At 39.4% G+C, this 26,618-nt stretch overlaps 1 protein-coding gene, 1 long non-coding RNA gene and 1 other non-coding gene across 4 annotated transcripts in view; 1 reads left to right on the top strand and 2 right to left on the bottom strand.

The window, feature by feature from the left end:
* Window positions 1-673: 673 nt before the first annotated feature.
* LOC138996553 (U6 spliceosomal RNA) lies at window positions 674-776 on the bottom strand. Its single transcript, XR_011468830.1, has one exon. It is a non-coding gene; the product is annotated as a U6 spliceosomal RNA (small nuclear RNA).
* A 10,913-nt stretch (window positions 777-11,689) lies between these two features.
* LOC138996019 (uncharacterized) lies at window positions 11,690-18,414 on the bottom strand. Its single transcript, XR_011468718.1, has 3 exons — window positions 18,260-18,414; window positions 13,000-13,074; window positions 11,690-12,247 (listed from the first exon to the last, which is right to left on the bottom strand). It is a non-coding gene; the product is annotated as an uncharacterized lncRNA (long non-coding RNA).
* Window positions 18,149-26,618, top strand: part of NIBAN1 (niban apoptosis regulator 1) — a 128,420-nt gene continuing 119,950 nt past the window's right edge. The window contains exon 1 of one of the 2 annotated variants that reach the window (XM_070396909.1): window positions 18,149-18,198. Coding sequence is in view for 1 of the 2 variants with exons in the window: in XM_070396906.1 (XP_070253007.1) it covers window positions 18,596-18,650 (55 nt within the window). In the remaining variant the exon portion in view is untranslated. Of the gene's footprint in view, window positions 18,199-18,467; window positions 18,651-26,618 lie in introns of those variants that run through there. The other variant, XM_070396906.1, reaches the window with a different exon arrangement.

The raw sequence follows: 26,618 nt of genomic DNA, 5'->3' as shown, positions 1-26,618 counted from the left end.
ATTGGTTTCTTTCATTTAGTCGTATGCATTTAAGGTTCTTCCATGTCTTTTCAAGGCTTGACAGCTCATTTCTCTTGAGCGCTGAATAACAGTCTATTGTCCGGATCTACCAGAGTTTATTTATCCATTCACCTACTGAAGGACATCTTGGTTGCCTCCATGTTTTTGCAATTAATGAATAAAGCTGCTATAAACATCCATGTGCAGGTTTTTGTGTGGACGTAACCTTTCAACTCATTTAAGTAAATATCAAGGACGATTGCTTGATCATATGGTAGAAGAAGTTAGTTTTGTAAGAAACTGTCAAACAGCCTTCTCAAGTGACTGTACCATTTTGCATGCCCATGAGCAATGAGTGAGAATTCCTGTTGCTTCACACCCTCACCAACATGTAGATGGTCATTCTAATAGGTGGCATTGGTATCTCATTATTGTTTTAATTTGCAATTGCTTAATGACATATGATATTGATCATATTTTCATACTTAGTTGCCAACTGTATATCTTCTTGGTGTCTGTTAAGGTTTTTGCCTATTATTTAATCAGGTTGGTCTAATTCAAAATGTATGTAAACATTATAAAGATAGTAACACAATCAAGCTAATTAACATTTCCATCATCTCACACAGTTACTATTTTTTGTGTGGTGAGAACACGTAAGATCAACTTTCTGAAAAATATCGACTGCTTCATGAATTTGCATATCATCCTTGTACAAAGGCCATACTATACTTTTCTGTATCATTCCAATTGTAGTATGTGCTGCCAAAGAAAATACTCAAGGTTTTATTTTTTTTTTCATACATTTTCCCAGTTGTTCCAACACCATTTGTTTAAAAGACTTCCCTATCCCATTGAATTGACTTGGCACCTTGGTAAATACTCAATTGACTGTATAGTATGTGTGGATCTATTTTTTATTTCATTATTCTGCTCTATACACATATACACATTTTATTTTATGATTGTGATGTATAATCCAGGCTTGATTCATTATTGTAATTTACACATATTTATTATAATTGTATCCATTTAAAAAATTCCACATGTTCATGGGTTCCTAAAAGTATTATGGGCCTTAGGCACTGTGCCTAAGGATAACTGGCCTTCTAGGGGTAAAGCTAGCTTCTGCACATGTAGCCATGTCAGAAACTAGGTGTAGAAGCTTATGAAATTTTCTCTAGGAGCATCAGGTGAGCTTGTAGACCCTGAGCAATTATCTAGTAGCCTGTGATCCATTACTCTTAATGTGATATTCATTGATCCTTTAGTAAGGTCTTGCATGTCTTGCAATAAGAGGTGGTGATCATCTCTACATAGGGATATGCTCTTATTAAGTCTGTCTGTAGCCGAAGGTACCCTATTTTTGTGAGAAACTATGTAGCGATAGCTCTGCTTGTATTGGAGGAGGCGGTGAGGGGAAGAATGATATATTTCTTCCTTAGCTTATTATAATTAGAGATATTTGTATGAAAATAGAATCTCTGCTGCTTAAGTGTTGCTCAGCTCCTGCTGATCACTTCTCACTCACAGGCATCGTCCTTTGTGGTATAATAGTTGCTGTGGAGATGATTATCCTGTCATGGAGAAAAGAGACTTATGAATTTAAATAAAGAATGAGCAGCAGAAAAAGGAAAAAAAGAGCAGCAGGAGCAAAAGAACCATGCCAAAAGCCAAACATTTAATCCAATTTAACTTTCTCTTGCCTTTTAAATATTTATTACATCATAAAGTTGGGTGTACCAACTTTAAAAAAAAAACACAGTTCAGGGTTAATGACAAATAATGACAGAAGGAAAAATTAAAAGAAAAGGCAAGATATATTGCTGACATTCTTTACAGGAACAAAAGTGTGTGCAAGTTAAAAAACACTCAACAATAATAAACATATGCTATTGGGCCGTACTGCCATGGCTTAGATAAACAATTAAGCTATCTGGATAGTTCTATTGCAGCCTAACTTTTGATAAGGTGTTGAGGTCATTCAGACATATTCAACAAGTAGAAAACACAGAGTGTTGAGCTAGAAAGACTTTGCGTGGGCTTTGTATCAAACAGAGCTGGATTGACTATCACAAGTATTGATTTTAGTCAGGCTACTTGGCCCTCTGTGAAGTTCCATTTCATCAAGCATAAAATTGGGATACATTTGTAGGGTTGTTTTCTGGGATGTTCAATTGGCCTGAATTCATATGGCCATGCCTGTTATTTATAGCCAATGTTTACCCTGGCTGGTCATTGCACTCATCCTGATAGGTCAGTGCCCATTTGGTACTAGTTATTATATTTTGTGAATATCATCTATGTCAATCAGGACAGGATAGGCTATGCCACAGTAATAATTTCTAACACCTCAGTGGTTTCACACAATGAAATTATATTTTTTTGCTCTCATAGATTTCCCTGTGGCTGTGGTAACTGTCCTCCCTATTGTGACTAATAGCTTCTAATCCAAGATCCTTATAGCAGAAAGAGGGATGGACATGGGGGAGGCATACCAGCTTTTAATTTCCTTGGCTTGAAAGAAACAAATGAGATTGCTATTCAATTCATGGGCCAGAACTAGTCATATGGCCCCAACTTATCTGCAAGGGAGGCTAGGAAATATAGAAGAGGTTATGTAGTCATTGGTGAGCACTCAGTGCCTTGGCTACATCATTCCTTGTTTTGTGAGGATTAGATGAAATGCATATAAAGGTCTTATAAAAGTCGTACCTGACGAGCTAGGTCAGACCACAAAGGCTGATCCAGGTTTAAGTCTTGATGAGAATGACAAGTTGGTTGAGATTATTATTTTTTAATATATGTTTGTTGATTTCAGAGAGGAAGGGAGAGGGAGAGAGAGATAGAAACATCAATGATGAGAGAGAATCATTGATTGGCTGCCTCCTGCATGCCCCCCACTGGGGATTGAGCCTGCAACCCGGGCATGTGCACTTGAACAGAATCGAACCTCAGGCCAACGCTCTATCCACTGAGCCAAACTGGCTAGGGCGAGATTATTTTCATTTTCACTTAAGAAAGAATACACATAAAATTGACCCAGGATACAGGGCAGTACTGTTGACAACAGCACCCCAATGCCTCCACCTGCCTTTTTCCTTAAGGAAGCATGTCTCAGATTCAGCAGCCTCAGAGGCCCAAATGGGGGAGGAATTTGCCAGGTCAGCAGAGCCCAGAACAAATTGTCACTATTTTTGGCCAGACTGGATCGTGGTGGTGAGGGGATCAATGGGGAACCACACATAAGGTCCCACCCTATAAGGGTCAAAGAATTTCTTGCTGAGTCAAGTTATCTATTCCATGATTTATTCCTTATTGAATTTTTGAGACTGCATTGATAATTTCCTGAGTTCATACTGTATGCTTATGGTAAATTTATACTATAATTCTATAGGGAATGCTCAAGAAAAAAACCTAGCCTCTTCTCCTAAGGAATTTATAATCTAATTAAAGAGATGAAGTCACTATCAGTAAACAAGTCAGTCAATAAATGGCAAAGAAATATGCCTATTTACTATATACCTAAAAAAGAAAATTTAAAAATAGGGCCGCATATAATAAGATGTTGATTTTGAGGTACATATGACCCCCAAAAAATAATAAAAGGAGAGAAAAATTACTAGGAAAGTTAACAGAAGTCAGGCAACATTGCTTCTCCATGGATAGTTAGGGAATATTTTGGTGTAGGTTCAAGTGACAAAGCCCAGAAGTGCAGAAAATTTCAGACCCCATTTTATATAATAAAAGGCTAACATGCAAATATAACAGCAGAACGACAGGTTGCTATGATGTGCACTTATCACCAGGGGGCAGACGCTCAATGCAGGAGCTGCCCCCTGGTGGTCAGTGTGCTCTGACAGGGGGAGCTCTGCCCAGCCAGAAGCCCTGAACCCTCATGACTGGCAAGCTCAGGGGCGGTGGCAGGAGCCTCTCCCGCCTCTGCAGCAGTGCTAAGATGTCCAACTGATGGCCACCCAGACTGCATGAGGGTGCAGGCCAGGCTGAGGGAGGGCCCCGCCCCCTGCCCCGCCCCGCCGAGTGCACGAATTTCATGCACCAGGCCTCTAGTTCAATAATAGGACTGATCTTGGAGGCTGAAGAAATTTCAACCCAATTGCTCTGGACAAGGTGACACCAGGAGTAATGTGGATGCTGTGGGAATGGAATGCCTGGGGGAAGACGGGGGAGACACGGTGAGGGGCTAATGAGAAAGAAAAGTTGGGCTAATATACTTATACCAATAGGTTATAGGCCTTTTTGAATTATGCTACAGTTGCAATTTTTTACCAGTATATAGTTTAAATCTCATTATATTGTAAGCATTTCCCCATATTCTGAAATAATGCGTAAAACACCCCAATTTAATCAAATGCTTGCTATGTGACTTTCAAATCTCCTAGCCTCAAATTTTCCATCTCTAAAGTAGTGATCACAGTACCTACTTCACATAAATATTATAAAAAAAATAAATGAAAGAATGTATGTTTCTGAACACACATTTTCTAATACTCGAAGAATATTTTCTGTCCATTACAAATTATGTGATGATAAAAACTGAAATTTTTCTTAATACTAGTGATTAAGAAATGAGTTTAAAAAATTATTTTGTATATTTCTTTATGCTTGGGGGAAAATTAAAACCTGCCAGAATTCAATAAGTAATTTCTGGAAAATTTGCATAGTTTATCAACTGAAACATAAAGTTGTTATTTGAAAAATAATTTAAATGTGCCTTGGAAGTATTAAAATTACTTAAAACTCATGGCATGTTTTCTTGTAATGAAATGCTCCCTTAATTGTATCCATTCAGCTCACTGAGCCACAGTATCAAGAAAACGGCCTTAATTCCTAATTTCAGATAAAAAACACCAAGTGCAAATATTAAAATGAAAAGCAGTAGTGCGTGACAAAATCTCAGTGCATTAAGAGCATAGGCTTTTGAGTCAGAAAAAAATAGAGTTTCTATCAAGTTCTGTCACTTTGTAGTTGTTTAATTTGGTGGTGAGGGACAACCTCATTTGCTAAACTATAAAATAGGGTTGCATAGACTTACCTGCAGCCAGGCTGCAAGGCTTAAAGAACATGCATCTGAAATGACTAGACATGATAGATGGCTAATAAGTGGTACCTATTTTATTATTCAGCATGTTCTTGGTAGATAGACTAGTGACCCTGATCTGTAATTACCTAGCTACTCTGGACTCATCACAATTAATATAATATAGTAATATAATTTGCATAGTTATATATACCGGTTGTCATCCTCACTGAGGGTACTGTTAGATGTGAAGTAAAAAATCTGCAGCTCGCCATTTTCATCAAATAGTAATTCAAGCCAGGCTCCAGAAGATGAAAAACAGAAAATGGAGATGCAAGGTCCAAGGGCACTAGAGTAAAAAATGACTCTTGGACAATTTTGAGAAAATGGATTATTTCAAGGCTGACATTTATTTGAGAAATAGCATTAGATCTGTGTAGTGAATTTTGTGCTTGGAGGGGACATGGTTTAGTGCTAAAGCTTTTCATATATTTAATAGTCTTATAATGTGTTAAGTGCAGCAAATTAAATAGCTATTTGAGTGCTTTTTTGATGTGCGAAGCAATGTACTTAATTGCCACTACTAAGTGCCTTAATTTAGTGAAATCTCTCCCCTGTCTGTTATGGTTTTGACTCTGATAGGGTAGAGACTATTTGCTTTCCTCCCTGGGCTACAAGCAAAGAATTCAAGGCAATTCTGCTGTTGAGGGCTACCCAGACTAGAGAATCTTTACTGGGCATTCTTGTCTCTAGTGGCTCAGCAGGCTATTCTGTTAATGGTTCTGCATCATTTTCTCTACTTGAGCCAAGGCCAAACCATGAACCTATGATTCTAAGAAAGTGGTTGCCTTCATCTCCCGAGAAACCTGTCAGTAAGGCACATCCAATAGAAAGACCACAGGAGTCATGCTCATATTCATCTATTATTGACAAGCCCTCTTTTTTCTCAAGCCAAGGGTTAAGAATAAAGACTATCATCGTTTTGAGAACAGTAAAACTTCTTTTCACAAGTAATGCAAAAAGAATGACCTTGTACAAAGGTCATTTTACAAGTGTACACATAATCCTATAGGATACATTCCTAAAGCAGAATTGCTTCCTCAAAAAGGATGCACATTTTTAATGTTGATGGATATGCAAATTACTCCTCAGTTGTATCAATTTACACTGTGGCCAGCTATGTCTCAGAGGGCCTGTTTCTCACACTTTTCCCAACGGAAGATGTGATCCAGGAAATAATATTTCAGTACTGCTTTAATGTGAAGTCCTCTTTTTATGAGTAAATTGAGCATTTTTTTCTATATTTAAGAGCCATTTGTTTGCCAACATACTTATTAATATCCTTTATCAGTTTCTATTTTGGTGGTGGTGTTTTTTAATAGATATAAAGGAATCCTTGATGTATTGGGGAAATTCACCTTTCATCTCTGGTTCAAATTGCAATTTTTTCCAACCTTTAATTTGCCTTTTGTCTTGTAATGCTCTTTTTAAATGAAGAATTTTAAATATTTATATGGGTTATCAGTCTTTCCTCATAGGTTCTCCAGGGTTTTTTTATGTTGCATTATATTGATAATAAAATTGACATCTTTAAAAAATCAAGAAATATAAGAAATTTCATAGTAAAACAAAAAAGAACCCAATGGACACAGAGCCATAGTCTTATACAACGTATATATAGTGTGTATGTGTTTGGTATCCTCTTTTTTCCCCACATAAACATTGCAACATGTCTTAACGTATCATGGTTTATTCAACAATTATTCCATCCAGATGGAGCCTCAACTCTTTTGTGTTGTACTTGGAACCGCTTTTGCTAATTTAAGATTATAGAAGAATTTTCCCATAGCTTTGAGCAGTACTTTTTAAATTATATTTTCATCTATCAGGAATCTATTTTTATGTTATGTTTGAGGGTCTTTTTTTCCAGATGGCTACCAGTTGTTGCAATAAAATACCATACCAGTTAAAATGCTGTCAGTGATAAGTGACAGAAGTCAACAAAAAACAGCTTTAGAATTCAATGTATTTATTAACTCACATAAAAAAAAATTTTGGTGTAAGGTCATCAGAGAGTTAATTCAGTGGCTCAACAATGACTTCAAAGACCCTGCTTCTTTCCACTTTTCAGTGTGTTCATTATTATTTTTAAAAATATGTTTTTGTATTGATTTCAGAGAGAAAGGGAGAGGGAGACAGAGATAGAAACATCAATGACAAGAGAGAATCCTTGATTGGCTGCCTCCTGCATGTGTCACACTGGGGATTAAGCCTGCAACTGGGCTTGTGCCCTGACTAGAAATTGAACCATAACCTCCTGGTTCATAGGTCGACACTGGCTGGGCTGTTGACTTCATTCTTGATTCAAACTGAAAAATGAGGGCTGTGCACTCAAAACAAGCTTAGTGCTATAAGAATTCATTTAACTAGATAATGAAATTTGTGTACCACTAAACTTAGATGACCAGGTTTGCAGAATATTTTCACACTATACATCAACCAAATCACATCTTTCAAAAGCGATCGTGTCCAATACAACAAATACAACTTCATTATTCTAACAGAGGCTATATGGTTACTTTTCACTCTGGAGTAGAATTTGGGAAAATTGGATTCAACTCCTTACCAAATCCTGCAGCCCACCTGCATCTGAACCCGGGTCCCTGTCTTCCCCTTGAGTTAGGGAAGATGCATCCTTCTTCTATCAAGGCCAAAGTCCAATCCTTCCACGTGGCTGTGTACCTTCATTATTACCTTGCTCTCCTTTATCTCCCATTTCTTCCCCTCTCCTGGATTGTTTCCATTAGCAGCCTACATATCTCTCTGGGTCCCCCATCTGCTTCCAACCACCACTCCATTTTTCTTTCTCACATAATGGGAAAAATTTCTGAAAGCTACTTTTTGTCCTCACCTCCTATTCTCTCCTCCTTAAACTCCAGTCAGATTTTTATTCTCCCATTCCCACATTGATAAGAAACAATTCTTATTAAGGTGGCCTGTGTAGGCATCTGTGAAGTCAGATTCTGGATTCTCCTCTGACTCGCCTGGCAGCTCTTTCTCAGCCCCTTTTCTGGCTCCTCCTCCCTCAGCAGGCCTCTTGCAGTGCTCCACGCTCTGGACTCAGTTCTCCTCTCTGTTCTACCTGAACTCTCAAACTTAACATGTCCGAAGGAGAATGAATCATTTCTCCTGTTCTCCCAATTCACTCTTCCCGGAGTTGCTTCCATTACTGTAAGTGGTATCTTCATTTTCTTAAATGCTCACATGCATCCGGTAGAAAGTCCTTGGTGTATCAGAATGATGCTCTAACCAGTGATGCTCTGGCCACAGCCTATCAGAAAGTCCTACAGATACTTACAAAACAAGTCTTGAATCCAGTTACTGCTATACCTTAGTCCAAGCGACCACCATCCTGCCTGGATTACTAGGACAGTCTTCCAGTCAGTCTCAGAACCCCCTCTCTTTCTCATTCTAGTCCATTCTCCACACAGTAGTCTTTGTGATTTTCCTAGAATGAAAAGTGGGCTATGTGACTCCTCTTCTCAAAACCTTTTAAATGGTGTCTCATCACCCTCTGTAACAAAACCCAACTCCTTTTCCTGATACACAGGCTCTCCAGTGTGTGGTTCCTGCCTACCTACCTTCTTCTCTGTCATTTTCTCTCCTCTTCATTCCAGTTGAAGTGCTATGGTTGTTTTTCTTTGCCTCAAGCACTTTGAACTTACACTTGGAATATTCTTTCTCCATACATTTGTGTAGATGTGTCCTCATACTCAGGGCTCAGCTCATGTGAGAGTTCTTCGAGAGCCCTGTGGTTTTTCTACTAATTCAATTACGTCTCTCCCCACCCTCCATCATTCTCCACCACAACTTTCTATGTTAGTATTTACACAGAGCAACACTATGATCAGGACCTGAAATTATTTATTCATGTGTCCCCACTGGAAGATAAGGTCTTTTGAAGGAGAGACTTTGGCTGTCTGATACTCTGCTATGCCCCCCATTATCTGAGACAGGGCCAAACGTTTATCCAGTAGTGGGTATTCCATAAATGTTTGTTAGCTGATTTATTACCCCATCTCTGTTTTGGGGTGTCACGTTACCTCTTCTGATCTCATTTTCTTCAATATTAAACTTGAAAAAAAATCCCTCTGGTTTAGCCCACCACAATGACTATGTCTTAGAACCTTATAGCAATTACAGGAAAAGTCTTGTCACACCAAAGACTTGTGTCTATGTAGAACATTCGTTCATTCAACAAGCCTTTCTTGAGTGGGGCTGACCATAAGCCTGGTGCTGTTCTGGGCATCAGAGGTCAAGTCATAGCCATGGAGATGATAGTGCATCAGCCTTAGCAAACATATAAACATAGAAAACCCAGGAGGCCGATGCCACCTTGTTCTCCAGGTGGTTTTTTCCTGATACTACACTTTCAGGGCAGCTTTCTCAATACTGTTTAGTTTATCTACACTGGGCTCTCTCTAAGCTAACGTTATTGCTCTTGTAGTAGTTAATTTCCAAGAATTCTAGGATTAAGTGATATAATTTATGTGGCTATAACTTTAATAAAAACCATGTAAAACTTAGCTATTAAGGCTGCAGAATTCCTGCAAATCTGATTTAGTTCTAATCCAAACTCTGCCGTGCTTCCTAATTTAATTACAGCATGACTTGAAATAAAAATGTGAATTTCATGAATCTAATTTTTAAAAAAATGAGTAAGATGAGACTAATAAGGGACTCTATATACATTTAGGTCATGATATGCCAAAGGACTGCTAATTCTCTTGCTAAAATCTGAGCTGATTTAAAATCTGAATTGGAATGAGACAATATTTAATCAAATGTCTAGAATGAAAAGAAATCACTTTCAGAACTGACTACAGAGAATGAAAAATGACTAAGAAAAGAAGAGTGAATTGTTATATATTGTGCTAACTGCCGTTTGTTGGCATATGCTGTAAATCACTCATAGAAAGCATTGTCTACTTATATTTGCTTTAACCAATTATATAAAGGGATATAGGATAGTTATAGAATGTTTTAATCTTGTATATAAACCCTATACTTAAAGCCTTATATTGGTCAAAATGTTTTTGGTCAGGAAGACAGAAATCCAATTCAAATTTACATAACAAAAAGGGGAGTATTTATTCTTTCATATAACTGGGCAAGCCAGGACTGGACTAACACAATGTCATCAGAGAATTCCTTTCTTTCAATCAGAGGCTCTGTTTCTGGTGGAAAAATGTCCACTAAGCAGCTCAGCATTCATATCCTACCAGCTTATCAAGCCCACAGACAGTCTTTTTCAATTGCTACAATAGAGAAATCCCGGGCAAGATCCTGATTGGCCTGTTGGAAATAGACTCACCAAATGTATTTAAAGGCTTTCATGCGCCTAGGTCAGTGATGGCGAACCTTTTGAGCTCAGCGTGTCAGCATTTTGAAAAACCCTAACTGAACTCTGGTGCCGTGTCACATATAGAAATTTTTTGATCTTTGCAACCATAGTGAAACAAAGATTTATATTTTTGATACTTATTTTATATATTTAAATGCCATTTAACAAAGAAAAATCAACCAAAAAAATGAGTTCGCGTGTCACCTCTGACACGCGTGTCATAGGTTCGCCATCACTGGCCTAGATTATGCTTTTTTCCTTCAAAACTGTTGTTCCTGCCATGAGCTGATTTTTGGCTAAATTTTAGGAGCCTGTAATCTGATTAAATGGATTCACCTTGAAGTATTTACTATGATAGCTTTATCATTTGTAATCTAAATGAACTGCAGATCAGTACAAGGTCAAAATGAGAAAAGGAATTGAAGGTAGTGTGGATGAAGACAGTTTTAAGCAGGTACAATGAATCAAACCAATGTACAAGAGGTTATATATTTTTTCTCATATGCGACGCAGATATGTTGTAATGTACCCCGAGAATCACAGAAGGACGCCTCAAGAAGTCGAATTAAAGAGTCACATTTATTGCAATCCGGGACTATGAGGGGCCATTCCCCAAATCTCATAGTGATAAGATGGTCGAAAAACCAGACTTATATAGGCAAAAATCACAAAGGTATTGATTACATCTCAAGGTTTGGAATGAGGAATCTGGTTTGCAAAAAAGCAGTTTACAGAAGCAGAAGCAGCATGTTAATTATAGTTTTGGGTCTCGGGGTCACTGAATTGACAGAAACACATTATCTAGAGCCCTCAGGTCTGGAATGAGGAACCTGGGTTAAACTTAGGCATGTTATCTACATTACAGTTTTTGTTTTGGGTCTCCAGAACACTGAGTCAACAGGGACACGCGTTAACTGGAGCCTCTGACCTTGGGATAATTGTGCTGTCCTTCCCAGGTAAAGGAAAATGTGCTTTCTAAGACCAGTATGACCACTACAAATGGGATTTCACAGTACAATCAATAGGGTATTTAATCGAATGGGATGATTTATATAATTCAGAAAATCAAAATAACCTGTCTATTGTTAAACAAAGCAAATAGGTACATAAGCCAAACAGCAGGGTTAAAGGTAAACTATAGTTTCTACCTGAGATGATTGCTACCATACTTCAGATATATCTGGACATCTCTGCCCTACCTGCCCACACCATTTGTAACTGGAAATATTTGGAGTTATATTGGGGGATGCTGTTATATTGTGATCTACTCTTGGTTTAAGCAATAAGGGGTGCACTGTCTGTAGAGAACAAAAAAGCAATGATAAAACTAAGTCAGCTTGCCTTACTTTTATCATCAGGTACAGGCATTCTAAACAATGTCAGTGATATAATATCCTTTCCCACCTCGATGGACCAGTCCTAGTGTTCCTGCACCCCTTGGGGTTTCCCTGTCAATACTTACATCTCCCCATTCTAGACATCAGAATAGAAGTCAGAGCTCTGGTATCTTATTATTTTTTTTATTCAATATATTTTTATTGATTTTTTACAGAGAGGAAGGGAGAGGAATAGAGAGTTTGAAACATCGATGAGAGAGAAACATAGATCAGCTGCCTCCTGCACACCCCCTACTGGGGATGTACCCGCAACCCAGGTACATGCCCTTGACCGGAATCGAATCTGGGACCCTTGAGTCTGCAGGCCGACACTCTATCCACTGAGCCAAACCGGTTAGGGCTGGTATCTTATTTTTCACAGCTATTGATACCTGACTAGGAGAATGAATGTGTTGGTGACTTGCACTATGAGAAAAAGAGTGAACTATAACTCCAAGAAGAATTAATCAAAAGACTGTGCTTCACAAAATAGATGATGATTAACATCAAAATGTGATATAAACAGTAGATATAAGCTTGGATTATAAAATAATAGAACTAGCGCCCCAAATTAATTCAACAGGAAAAGTCTGTTCTGGAAGAGTAAATTCACTTGTCAGCTGAGCAGAAGACACTTGTAACAAATAGCTGAATAATGCTAAATGACTGCTAAACTAATTTAAGTGCAAGCATATGAATTTGATTTGGACCAGAGGCTGTGTGTCATGTCCCTCATGAGCATATAAATCCTGCCCCCTCATGGAGTATCATTGCTGGCCCAGCAGGTGGCACTCTTCCCTTTGTGCACTGGTACCAAACTAACAACCTGCCCAATACAAGGTAGTTCAGAGCCTTGCCTTCAGAGGAATCCGTAGAGTCTGTTTATCTATGGCAATAATATGGTTATAACTTTTACAAGGGCAACTGCACTGATCCGGTCTTTAGCAGGTTTGGAGATTGGTATCTACACATCTCAGTGGCCCTTTGGTTCTAGAGTTTGCCATCCTTAGTTCTAAGCCTTCACTGGTTTTTGCTAAAATACATGGATTCTGTGTCTAACGTCTTATGCAATGCTAGAGATCTATGTAAAATTGTGATGATTCATATTGTATGTTGAGAAAAAGCAATGTTTCTCAATTTTTTAGAAGAAATCTTTTTCTAATAAAAGTTTCACATACCCCCAGAGCTCCTGAAAGCTTCCCCTCAAGAATCATTGATGAGCAGAAGTTGGAGTCCGTCTGTATATGTTATCCCTAGAAAACATTTTATCCAGCTTAGTTTTCTATAGTTCGTATTATGAAAATAAACAATTTATATCTTCCAAATATACCACTTAAATATAATAGGTGCCTATTTTTCCTTTTTGAAATTGGTCCTCGTGCCTTCCCTCCTGTAGAGTGTGATTTGCTGGTCACAAAACAAAGGTACTATAATAAGCATAAGAATAAAAGGCAAACAAACATGGATATGTTAATAAAATAGTTACAGTTAAACAGTTCTAAGATACCTTTTCATTTATTACTTCTTGTCATGCTAGCTTCATTTGGAGAATGTTAAATATGTACTAGGCATAGTAATGCATATCCAATGTATTACATATATACTCTAATTTTCACACTTATTTTGAAGATAAGGAATATAAGGCTTAGAAAATTTATATTATTTCCCTAAATTATGTGGCAAGTTAATATCAAAATGAGAATGGAGGTTCTAAAGCTTACACTCCTGAGAAAGACAGAACATATTATTATTATTATTTTTTTTTTCCAAGCAGGCCCCATGTGCCATTGGGGCTGCATGGGGATTTTTTTTTTAAATATATTTTATTGATTTTTTACAGAGAGGAAGGGAGAGGGATAGAGAGTTAGAAACATCGATGAGAGAGAAACATCGATCAGCTGCCTCCTGCACATCCCCCACCGGGGATGTGCCCGCAACCCAGGTACATGCCCTTGACCGGAATCGAACCTGGGACCTTTCAGTCCTCAGGCCGACGCTCTATCCACTGAGCCAAACCGGTTTCGGCAAGACAGAACATATTAGATTATCACAATAGTCTTGCTAGTAATTGAAGTACCTTCACTAAAAAAAAAATTATAAAATGACTTTAAAACGTTAACCTGCTTTGTACAACAGCCTATAAAAAATATTGTTGATAAGGTGAGGCATTCTTTAGAAACTGTACAAAGAAGAGAGTGTTAAAAAAGATGGCAGGGTACCACAGACTAATTTAATTGATTTTACACTTTCTCTGTGGTTAGCATAATTTTCTAAGAAGATAATTCAATAAAGAACATAGGAAAATATGTTTTAAAAGCAAAATGTATTTAATCTGCAATGTGTGCCACAGTAAATGGGTCAATGTCTTTAATATAGAGAAAGCTCTTCCAAATCACTAAGAATAAGAAATCAATAGAACGGAAAAGTACAAGAATAGTCAATTCACAAAGGAACATACATGTATAGCCAGAAAACGCACAGAAAAAATAATGAATCTTTTTCATTAAGAATTTCAAAATTAAACAATACAATGTGATACCTATTTCTATTCCCAAATTGTCAAAGATTAAAAGGAATGAAAATAATGATGATAAGAAAATTATAAAAGATATGAAAATGTTGAATGTGATTGAGGAATGAAAAAAGGCATGTATACATTACTGGTAGATAAGTGAATTAAGTTACATTTATACCCCATAGATTTGGATCTAGATATTTATTTAAATGGAAATATACAAAATGAAAAAATTATGACACAGATTACAGAATATATATAGTATGAATTTTTATAAATAATTGTAACTAAATTTATATATAATTATAAATTATAATTGCACATATGTAAATCTGTAGGAATCTAAACCAACTTGGGGTTATTGGTAATTGGAATTATCTAAAGATACTTATTGATATTGAAAACCACTTGGGTGGTTTTCCCCATTTTTTCTTTTTGCTTATCAACAGTTTCTAATTTTCTATAGTAAAACCTAGATTACTTATGCAAATAAACAAAAGCAAGATTTAAGATAAAAGTAGTAGTATGGTGCTTAAGAGGATGAGCTCTGGAGTCAGATAAGTCCAGCTTATAGGTGATATTAGATAAATCCTTTAAACTTCATAACCTTGGTTTCCTCATCTGTAAAATGATGATGATGGTAGTGCCTACCTTAGTGGGTTTCTGTGAAGATTACATTAGATAACTGTGTAACTTACCGGGTGTACTTATCAATCAATCACGTTTTTGCAAAGTTCCTACTCCTATATTATGGGGCTGTGCAAGGTACTTGGGGAAGTTCAAAGAAGTTTGAGATTGTACCTTTTTTGTGGGCAGTTAAATAGACAAGGTCACTAACTGCCCAAATAGACAGCTGTCACTAACTCCAATGAGAACAGGGTAACCAAGGGGTTCATAGTTCTATGTCATGCGAGGGAATCCCAAAATACACATTTTAAAGGTACTGGATGTCTATTTAACTCATTTGTTCCCTTTAAAAAAATGTAACCTAAATGGGTGAATTTCATGCTATGTGGATATATCTCACTTAGAACGTTAAAAAGGCAATTATTTTAGTATGTGTTATTTACCTGAAAGAAATGGTCTTAAGAATATTTTAATAGAAAATATAACACTGCATAGGAAATTTTCTAAACTAGCTGATTTGAATCATATGAAGTTGAATCTGGTTCATAAAGTTATTGAATTGCTTGGAGACTAATTTTTAGTGTGTGATTAATAAAATGATGCCCACATAGGATTTGCAAATGTTAAATATGACGACTAAAATAATGAATTCCTTAATTTTTTTTTTTTCTGTAAACCGATTGGGAAAAAGTGCTTTATTTGTTTGGGTAAAAAAAAGGGAACAGATGTTCTTTCTTAATGATTTTCAAGGTCCAATTAAAATTTCATTCTCTCTAAAATATTACTTCTTTGACCACTCTTGTTCTTATTGATAATAACAATCCTAGCTTCCACTTACTGAACACTATGTCCCCAGGAGTGCCTCATAGACCTGATCAAATTTAATTTTGATAACAGCTCAGGAGGTGTTATTAGCTCCATTTACTAGATAAGGAGACTTAGAGAGGTAAGTTGAGCAACATGACCAGGTCCAATGGTTATTAAGTTATCAGGTTAGGATTCGAAGCTAAAACTGTTGGGTTACAAAGCTTGTTAATACTACACCATACAAATCCTTCTTTGTACCCTGTTCCATCTGTGAATGCTGCAAATGAGCAAAGAATGGTGAATCAGAACACTCAGCCTACTCTCAGAGTGACAAGCCTACTCTCAAAAGGTGACAAGCTAAAACTATATTCTGGCAGAAGACCCAAATTAGTTTTCTTTATTAATAATAATAATAATAATTTAAAAAAGTATTCTGAGGCACACTTATAGCAATTTATATAATAAAAGAAAACTACTCTGAAGAGATGTGCTTAATTCTTAGAGCCAATATTGAGAAAAGAATTGAACATTGAATAGTTTAAATCATTGCGTCTGTAGCTATTTGGAAATGCTCTCTAGTTGTTGAGATCACAGCTTTTACTGAGTCCAGAGTCTTACATGTTTTTTCATTCATTCACTTATTCAGTGGTTATTTCCTGAGTATACCTATTATGTGCCAGGTGCTGTTCGAGGCATTTTGAGAATCATCAGAGAACATAATGAATAAAAATTCTTGCCCCTAAAGAAAAAATAAATAATGAAAAACAAACAAAAGAAACAGCATCAACAAAGAAAATCCCTGACCTCATGGAGTTTCTGTCTCAGCAGGGAGAGACAGAGAGAGAAATATATGTCAGATGATGCTATGTGATACCAATAGAAATATGAAAGGTAAGGAGCAGAGAAATGAGGGCTGGTGTTTAAATAGGGGGTCAAGGAAAGCCTCTCTGAGGTGTTATCATTTAAGTGGAGATTTAAAATCAGTGAGACTTAGAGAGTGAACCATGTGAATATCTAAGGGGAGAGCATGGTGTGGTCTTAGCAGAGCAAAACAGCCACTGGGGCTGGAACAGAGAGAGGAAGGGGAGAGTTGTCCTGGGTGAGCGTAGAGAAGAATTTGGGCCTACTGTCAGGGATAGACTTTGTGGCTTTTTCTCTGAAGAAAGGAGACGCATTAGGAGGCTATTGTAATTATCCAGGTGAGAAATTATGGGGGTGATGATAGTGGAGGGAATGACACATGGTTGGACATTGAAGGAATTTTGAAAGTACCGTTGACCCTTGAACAACACAGGGAATTAAGGCATCAACCCTCCCAAAAGAAAATTCACGGATGACTTCTGACTCCCTAAATGCTCAATATCCACAGGGGATTGGTTCCAGGATCCCCGTGGATATAAAAATCGAGGAATTTGAAACCCTGGTATATTCTGACTGTATACTTATTGAAAAACAACTACATATAAATGGACCTTCGAGGTTCAAAGCCATGTTGTTTAAGGGTCAGCTGTAGGATTGAGAGGATATCTGGATGGATTGGACCGCAGGGTGTGAGATATTGGGTGTGAGGTGTGAGAAATCTTGGTGTTAACATCCTAGAGAATTAACTTCGGAGGGAAGAGCCTTCAAAGTCTCTCTCAGGCCTGGCCCTTGTGTGCACAGACCATTTGACCTTGGAGGTTAAGTCAATAGGAGTCACTGAAACTCTACCTGCTAAGAATAGGAAGACATGAGTGGTAGCCCTTCGGCCCAAGCTGGTTCGCACTTGGCAGAGGTTGCCAAGCTAAATAGTGGCTGTGGGAAAAGAACAGGTGCGCTTTCCAATGAACTGTTTCCAGGTGGTCAAGGAGAGGAAGTGAACCTAAAGGTGCAAGAACAGACTGATCAAGGGGTTTCAGAGCTGGGAACACAGTGTGGAACCCAGCCCTGGGTTGCCCTAAGTTTTTCTTCCTTCCTTCCTCCCTCCCTCCCTCCCTTCCTCCCTCCCTCCCTCCCTTCCTCCCTCCCTCCCTCCCTTCCCTTCCTCTTTTCTCCCTCCCTCCCTCCTACCCTCCCTCCCTCCCTTCCTCCATCTCTTCCTTCCTTCTGATATTTTTCTTCATTCCCCACTCCCTCCTTGGCCCCGCGTCTTGCCTGCAGGAAGGTACAATTTACACTTGGCTCTCAAACTCCAGCAGGTGTCAGAATTACCTGGAGTGCCCTGAAAACACAGATTGCTGGGCCCCACTCCCAGAGTTTCTAATTGTGTGTGTGTGTGTGTGTGTGTGTGTGTGTGTGTATGTGTGAGTGTGTGTGTAGATGAGGCCGAGAGGGAGGGAGTTGACATTTTGCATTTTCTAACAAGTTCTCCGGTGGTGCTTGAGAAGAACTTTTGCTTCTGGTATCAGAGGGTGTGCAAAGCCGTGAGTTTAGAACTCCGCCTGGTGAGGTGAGCGGGGAAGGTTCCAGCTCACGGACCCTTCCAGTCCCCTGGGAAACGGTCCACTTACCCCGAGGTGTTTCTGGGCTGCCCCGAACCGCTGAGAGAATAAGCAGCAGAAGCCGGGGAAGTGAAGGCGCGGGAAGTCCTTCCAGACTAGACAGCCCCTGGGGACTCAGCGGGGAGCGGAGCGAGGGCGGGAAGGCGCGGGGCCGGCCCCCAGCTCCTAGGAGGGCGCGGGCCTGGAGGAGGCGTCCCAGAAGGCGGCGCCTCTCGGAGGAAGTGGGCCCTTTAACTGCTGCAGAGCCCCGTGGCCCGTCGCATCAGCCGCCGGGAGGGAGCGAGCAGCGGGTGCCCACCGGAGGGAGCCGTCCGCGCCGCGCTCAGCACCGCGCGCCCCGCAGCCATGGGCGCCTCGGCCTCCACCCAGCTGGACGAGGGCAAGTGCGCCTACATCCGAGGTACGCCCCGGGGAAACCTGGAGCCAGACGGGCCGCCCGGGCACTGGCCCCAGAGGGGGCGCCCCGGCTGCCACGCCCCGCTCTCATCCTGCGGGCGCGGGGGTCCCCAGGTTCCACCCGGCGCGGGTGCAGCTGGCGGCGCGAGGGGCGCGGGCGGCGCCGGGGATGCTGGGGAAGGGCCGCTGGAGGGCGGGGAGAGGCAGGTGCAGGCTGCGGGCGGGGCAGGACCTCCTTTCCTCCGCTGGGGCCCCCGGAGGGGCAGTGGGGGGTGGGGGGGTGGGGGGGTGGGGGTGGGGGTCTGGGCTGCCCTCCGCCCAGAAACACCTGTCCCTCCTGGCCCAGGACTTCTTCCTTCTGAGCTCCTTCTGAACTTGCCGCGCACAAACGCGGGGATATCCCTGGTTTCTAGAGATTTCCCTGGGGATTCCCGGCCCCTGGAGCAGAATTTCCCTCCTGGTCCTGCTGGCCTGGTTTTCTGAAACGCGGCCTTGGCCAGGGTTTCACTTGAACTTCAGAGCGTCCATCGGGGGGATGGTTTCATCACAGGCAGAAGGGACAATGCCATAGTGCGCCCAGGTTGTAGGGCTCCTTTCCCTCCCCGGAGAACGGGGGACGCAAAAAGAGGAACAGGAATATATTTTGTAACTGTTGCTAAAGTTACCGAGAGAGAGAGGAGAAACTCATTTTGAGAGAATTTCAGAGATGTGGTGACTCAGAAAAGAGTGTGAGGCAGAAGAGAAAAACCTGAACTGAAGTGAAACTGCAGGCAATCATGACTCTTATCTCCTGGGTGTACTCGGGCCTCGCCGTCTTCCCTCCCCACAACCTTGCCCGCAGCCACTACCTAACATTTGGTTAGAATCGAATGTTTCTCTGGTTTTAGAAATAGTTTCTAAATGAGGCACGGAACTCTGGCATGAAACCCGACTTCTGTTAAGAAATGGCTCGGTTCTTCCTAATACCTCTGTCTGGCCCCCTAGATCTTTTTCTAAGAAGAAAACACGTATTTAGGGTTCCTAGTCCATATTTGCTTTTAGCCACCACAACACTGAAACACATTTGAAAAGGATATCAAGTCGGGGCACTTGAGTGCAGTGCCCATTGATCCTGCAGATTTCTGCCCTGGTGTTTTTGGAGCTAGAAAGTCAACCACAATCCATCCTGTCAAGTATCCAAATGTGGATACTATTCAGATAGTAATCCAAAATGTGGTCAAGTATCTCTTGGCTGTTGTTTATGTAAAATGGGGACAAGATGGATGACTTGTTTATATTAGTAAAAGAGCTAAACTAAGCCTACCTTAGTCTTACGCACTTGGCTAGAGGATTGTTTTTCTCACCAGTGTGCAGGGGACTGAAAGAACCATGGAGAACATAGTGTGAAGGCGCTTGCTTTGAGTTATTAGCAAAACATGTTTCTGGCACTTATTTGATAAGATTTTATCTCACTGAAAAACACCTGATGTTGAAGCATGGCCATCTACAGTCATCACTGGAAGACCAGCCACGAGAGGGATCGGCTTGCTTGAAGAAGACCTCAGGGTCATGGTTATTGTTGATGCAGACACTGTACTCATGTGATCAGAGCATGTGTTACCTTTTTAAATTCTGAAATTAGATTATTACACAGAAGAGATAGGAGAGAGTTCGTGCCCAGGAAGGATTTGGGTGACCTTGACTGCATCCTCTAGTCTTGTTCAATTTCATCTCCTCATTCTTTGTTAGGGAGGGAACTTTGAAGGTATGTCAGGAAGAGCAGAGTTAAAATCAGAATACCTCCAGGGTAAATGAGACGTTGCCTCATTTGAGCATACGAGTCTTGCCAAAGAAAAAAAAGTGCATTGGAAAAATGCATGGTGTTGTGAATTGTTAGTGCATGAGCAAATGAAGGTCATTGGGCTGGGATTTCCTGATGGCTTTGAAGCTCCTGATCCCTGAAAAAAAAACTATCTTCTTGGCTTTGCCCATTCTTTAGCCCTTTCTCAAGCTATGATTTAATTGTAAGCAGAATGATTGAAAGTGTGACAGTAAAAATTAAACACATTTTTATGACCCGTTTCTCCTAAAGTGGCTGCCAGTGAAATATTATATATAGATTTGAAAGCTCTTGTGCGGAGACAATAAGTTTCTCTCAAGCTTGATGAACTTGCTAACATATGGAGAATAACTGGTCGGTATATTTGGAGTGAGTTTTGTTAACTTCATCTTGTATGTGTTAGAAACAGCTGTCTGAATCAGCATTTACTTTTAGGTGAATCGTTGAACAGCTGCCATTTGGTTTGTGTGCCTCAAAATTGTGTGTGAATAGTGATCTTTGTCACATGGATGTTTGGAAAGTACATTGTTTCTTAGGATTTAATAAATCTCTAGGTAAAGGGGTATCAGAAGTGTTAAAGACTTACTTCATTTCCAACGATGCTAGTTTTGAAAATTACTTCCACATTCACATTTCCCACAACAAAATGATTTTTCAGAATTGTTTCTAGAAGACTTTCAGTAATTTCCCTTGATAAGATGTTCTTACTAATAAATAATAGAGACCAACTTACAAGCACATGGGCAGTGTCATCTGTTAGATTTCAGGGAATGACCTAGAAGTGTCTTCTTTTGGTGAGAAAGAAAGCTTGGACAATCTAGGTATCAGTGGCCAATTTAAGACAATTCTCTCTTTTTATGCCTTGTTTCTTTTTTCTTCTTAAACTTTTGGCATGCCTGAAAGTGAACTATATTTTCAAAAACAGAATATTTTCCTGTTTAAGCACTATTTTTTTTTCCTTTTAAAAATTACCATTGAATTGTTGATTCATCAAAAGAAAAATCTGAAAACTCTTCCACATAATCCTATGGAGGGTCAGAAAGTACTGGAAAATACGTGCTGCAGCTGAGAACTGTGGGATACACAGGTCCTGGGTAGGGGCTGCTGGGCACCTCTAGGCCTGGTAGCAGCAAGTAGCAGTTAGGAAAATTGTTCTTTTCTTGTGTACTGTAAGAGTTAACTTAGGTGGCTGTATAGAAACTATTCAGATAACAGTATCCAGAGTGAAGTCCTCATAGACCAGGTGAGTGACTAGGAGAGCTGTGCATGTCTGCAGGCTTCTCAGTGTAGATGTGTAGCACCAGTCCCACAGTTGCTTATTCTTCACTCAGGATTTGTTGGTAGGAGATGGGCATAGACCTGGTCTGATTTATCTGGATAATTATGACAAAGTTATCTTAGGGTCCAGTTTATCTGGCTAGTAATGGCAGTAGGAAGTGGGCAATGATTATAACATTAGTATTTGTTTCAGTTCCTAATTTGCAGAAATGAATGGGTTCTCCTAAGAAATGAGGGATTGCAGCTTCCCCGATGGGAGGAGCAAGGATGGAAGAAAGAAGGAGCAGACCCAGTATAAATAACACACAAACCTATATTGATCACTTTGTCTTTTGATAAAAAAAAAAAAATGCCTTCAGTGGATAGAGTGTCGGCCTGTGGACTGAAGGGTCCCAGGTTCAATTCCTGTCAAGAGCACATGCCCGGGTTGTGTGTTCAATCCCCAGTAGGGGGTATACAGGAGGCAGCCGATCAAGGATTCTCCCTGATCTTGATGTTTTTATCTCTCTCTCTCTTCCTTTCTGAAATCAATAAAAAAAAATATTAAAAGAATGCCTTCAGGCATGCCAACCTACCGATGAAGCTAGTAGGAGTTTTAAATTAGGAGAAATGACTGCAGGTTGGGAATTTCTAGTGGCCATAATTACTTTTGACCACCTTTAGATTTTTGTGAACAGAAACCAAGATTTTGGGAATTTAGTGTGAACTGAGAATTTCTTAGGTTCAACAGAAATAAAGACACTCACTGAGACACATTCACATTTTCTCCTGTACTTGTGGAAGAAACAATGGCCTTCCTTCTTGGGTCCCCATTTATGCTTTGATAAACTCATAGAGACAGATGTTAAATCAAGATCTGGCTCGGCTGGGGTGGCTCAGTGGTTGAGCGTCGACCTTTGGACCAGGAGGTCACAGTTGGATTCCTGGTCAAGGCACATGCCTGAGGTGTGTGGGCTGGATCCCCAGTTTGGGGCGTGCAGGAGGCAGCCAATCAGTGATTCGCTCTCATCATTGATGTTTCTATTCCTCTCTTCCTCTCTGAAATAAATGATAAAAAAATATATTTTTTTAAAAAGATCTGCTCAGTGAAACACTTATTTTTTTTCTATGGTCATTGGCTGCATTATCAAGGGTGCTTTAAATAATATTAAGTCCTAACATGGCAATAGTGATTTTAATGTTTTTCATTTTTAAGTATACTTTTGCTGTGGACTACTGAACTGATTGTAGTTTTACTCCTGTTGTAATCTTTGGTTCCCAGGTGGAAAGTGCAACAGCAGGAGCTCAACCAGTAACAGTGGTTTCTAATATAACTAAAATAAATGCACTGTGAAAGTTTTACAAAATATGCAGTGTGAACTTTGATGGTGAATTTTAATCTCCTAATCAGAAATTGTAATTTATTTTGTCAGTGAAGCTGGGTGATACCATTGAAAGAAACAAGGTACATACTACAACAATTTGCATTGTGAATGGGAAATGAAGTCAGAAGTGAAGATGAAAGAATAATGGAAAGGAAGACAAAAGAATAACAGAATATAATTCATCTGCTACAGTCTGTTTAAAACTCTTTAGTAAAACTTAGGACTTGAGAGCTAAAATGCTAACATTTGCAAACTAAACCACACACACCACCACCACCACCACCACCACCACCAAACAAAACTCCAAATGCGATACAGATTTTCTCCTTTGAAACTGAAAATTCATTTAAAAAAGGGACTAGCAAGTTTCTGCCAATAAGGAAATGCAAGCCAGTTTATAAAAGTGCCTTTTTTGGGCACTACATGTTTTTTCTCACTTAGAGGAGAGAGGGAAAGATTTAGAAATGTGAAAGCAATTAATTCAGTTTTGCAAATTGCAAGGTCTAGGACCCAAGAAGCTCATATTCTTTTTTTTTTTTTTTTTTTGAAGCTCATATTCTTATGCTTGAGGATGTGTGGAGGTTGATGTCTGTAGGATTAGAATAAACTAATAGTTTTTACTTGGAGCCCGAAGTGATTTTAAAGAGAGTCCATAGTCTGAAGGAATTTTGGAAGAAGAGTAAATGTCTCTATGCCAAACCACATGGATATTTTTTCTTTTCCTTTTTAATAAACCATTTTTTTTTGGTTTTAAAGTAAAATATAGATTTGGAAAACCACACAAAACCAGTGCAGAGCTTAGTGAATCATTATAAGGCAAATTTCCTTGTGGCCATTACCAGGTTAAGAAAAGGAAAGAACTTCACAAGCTATCCCAGAAGCCTTCAGGTGCTCCATCCCAATTTTCGACCTTTTTTGTCTCTCCTCATATAACCACTGTTTTCAGTTATCTAGCTTCCGCAAAAGGTAATGGCTCTTGAAAACAACTAATTAGCCCAGCCGGTGGCTCGGTGGTTGAGCGTCAACCTATGAACCAGGAGGTCAGGGTTCGATTCCCAGTCAGGGCACATGCCCGGGTGGCGGGCTCGATCCCCAGTGTGGGGCGTGCAGGAGGCAGCCGATCAACGATTCTCTCTCATCATTGATATTTCTATATATCTCTTCCTCTCCCTTCCTCTCTGAAATCAACAAAAAATATGTATAAAACAAAACCTTTTCTAGAACAGCAGATTGTGTCTCTAGATTTATAGAGCCAAACAATGCCTGGCACTCATCCAGAGCTGACAATCGTTCATGTTCCCATCGTCCAAAGTAGAAAGACCTCGTAATACACAGAGCATTGTGTAGAGTCCTCGGTAGCAGCAAGCAGAAATTAGCCCTTGGCTTCAAGGCTGATTTGGACCTGCTCTAATTAAAAAAAAAAAAATGTAAAAGCAAACCTCAGAAGGACCAAACTGATCCTAAGTAACATAACTGCATGCCTGAACAAAGTCCAACATTCTTTATAGGAATACAACAAAATACACACGCAACAGTGTAAAATTCACAATATCCAGGATCCAAGCAAAAAGTGCCAGGCAAAGGAAAAAGCAAGAAAATACCCACAACTCTAAGGAAAAATACCCATCAATAGAAAAGACAGGAATTACAGACCTGGTGAAATTAGCAGACAAGGTTGTTAAGACAGTTTTTATAAATATATTCCATATGTTAAAGAGGAAAACATGACTACGATGAGGAGAGAAATGGAAGATATTTTTAAAAATCCTTCTCTCCAGTGTTTAGGAAAGAGCAATATATCTATTGCGTTTTGAAGTCTGTTGGAACATCTGTTGGAGAATGTATGCCTGTAACCAGCATTCTCAATAGATCTGGGAAGGGGGCAAGCAGGTCTGCGTGTGGAACTGCTGACATGCGCTGGTCTGGGGCCAAGACAAATGAGCAGGATCGACGCAGAAGGAAAACTGTGGATATTGCACGTGCCATTATCTTTGGGGCTACACGGGATGAGTGATAATTTCTGTGATTAGCTCAAAAGAATCCAGAGGTTTTTCCCCCCAATTTGAATCGAACGCACTTGTTTAAAAATAAATTTCCTGTGTAAGCCATGCTGAATGAGGTAGAGAGATATGGACAGATAATTGCCTGAACAAAGCAGACACGAGCTTGGAGTTGGATGAAGATAAATTGTATTAGCAACAATGGAAAAATGTGTACTATCTGGAGTATAAATATCTAAAATAGTTTTATCGGAGAGGATTACGTCAGTAACATTTTTTGAAATGTACTGTTTAAACTTAAAGTAATAATTTTAGAGCATGACTAAGACCTAAGAGCATGGCTATCAACTGGGATGTCAATTCTTTAAAAAAAAATCTTTTTATTTATTAATTTTTTTTAAGTACGTTTTTATGTTCAGTATTATTTTGTATTAGTTTCAGGTGTACAGCAGAGTGGTTAGATAATCATATACTTTGCAAAGTGTGCCTCCTGATATTTCCAGCACCCAACTGGCACCATACATAGATATTACAATATTATTGACTGTTTTCCCTATACTGTATATTACATGGGATGTCGATTCTTAGTGAAAAATAATAGCTCCTAGTCTGAGGAATCCTATATAATAAAGAGCTAATATGCTAATGAGACGGGACAGCAGAACGACCTTCCTGACGAAGCCGGGGCTGCGAGGGCCGAGCCCCTTGCATGAATTTCAGGCATGGGCCTCTAGTGATGATAATAATGACAGTAAACACTAATATTTATGGAATGCTTACTGTGTAGCAGGAAGTAAATGTCTCAGAGAAAAGTTAACAGAATATCACATCTTCTTTCAGAAATTCCAAGTCCTCCCTACGTAGTTTTTTCTGTTCTTTCTTTTTAAATCCTAACCTGAGGACATGTTAGAGAGAAAGAGAAATGAAGAGAGAGAAAACAAGAGAGAGAGAGAAACATGGATGTGAGAGAGAAACAACGATTGGTTGCCTCCCGCATGGGCCCTGACCTGGGATCGAACCCACAACCTAGGTGTATGCATTGACCCAGAATTGAACCCGAGACCTTTCACTGTACTGGACAACACTCCAACCAACTGAGCCACATCGGCCAGGGCCACATAGCTTTTTCTTTAATGGACAGGAGTATAAGGAGCAACAACTTGATAGGATTTGAACAGCGACTGATTTACTTTATGAGCTACACTAGTAATTTATCCTTTGGTATAAACTGAAACATTTACTAAATCCTTGACTATATCTCAATTCTAAATTATTGGACTATTTTTTTGAAGTGAATATTGATGTGATTATAAATAGCTTAATCCAGAAATTAAAATTCATCTAAAAGTTAGCAAAACATAATAAACATGGCACTTACAAATAGGTAAAAGCAGGCGTAGTACGTCACTTTAAAACTTTAAGTAAATTGGTAGCTGTAGGGACCTTCTTCGCCATAGAAGGAAATGTTTATATTTGTGGAGCAAGACACAAAAGACTCATAAATGGAGCTT

This window comes from Myotis yumanensis, unplaced genomic scaffold, assembly GCF_028538775.1.
Source record: "Myotis yumanensis isolate MYYU_CA2020_CCGP unplaced genomic scaffold, mMyoYum1.0.hap1 SCAF_17, whole genome shotgun sequence".
Classification (NCBI taxonomy): domain Eukaryota; kingdom Metazoa; phylum Chordata; class Mammalia; order Chiroptera; family Vespertilionidae; genus Myotis; species Myotis yumanensis.
Note: the sequence above shows the minus strand (reverse complement) of the source record. Positions and strands in the feature narration are given on the sequence as shown.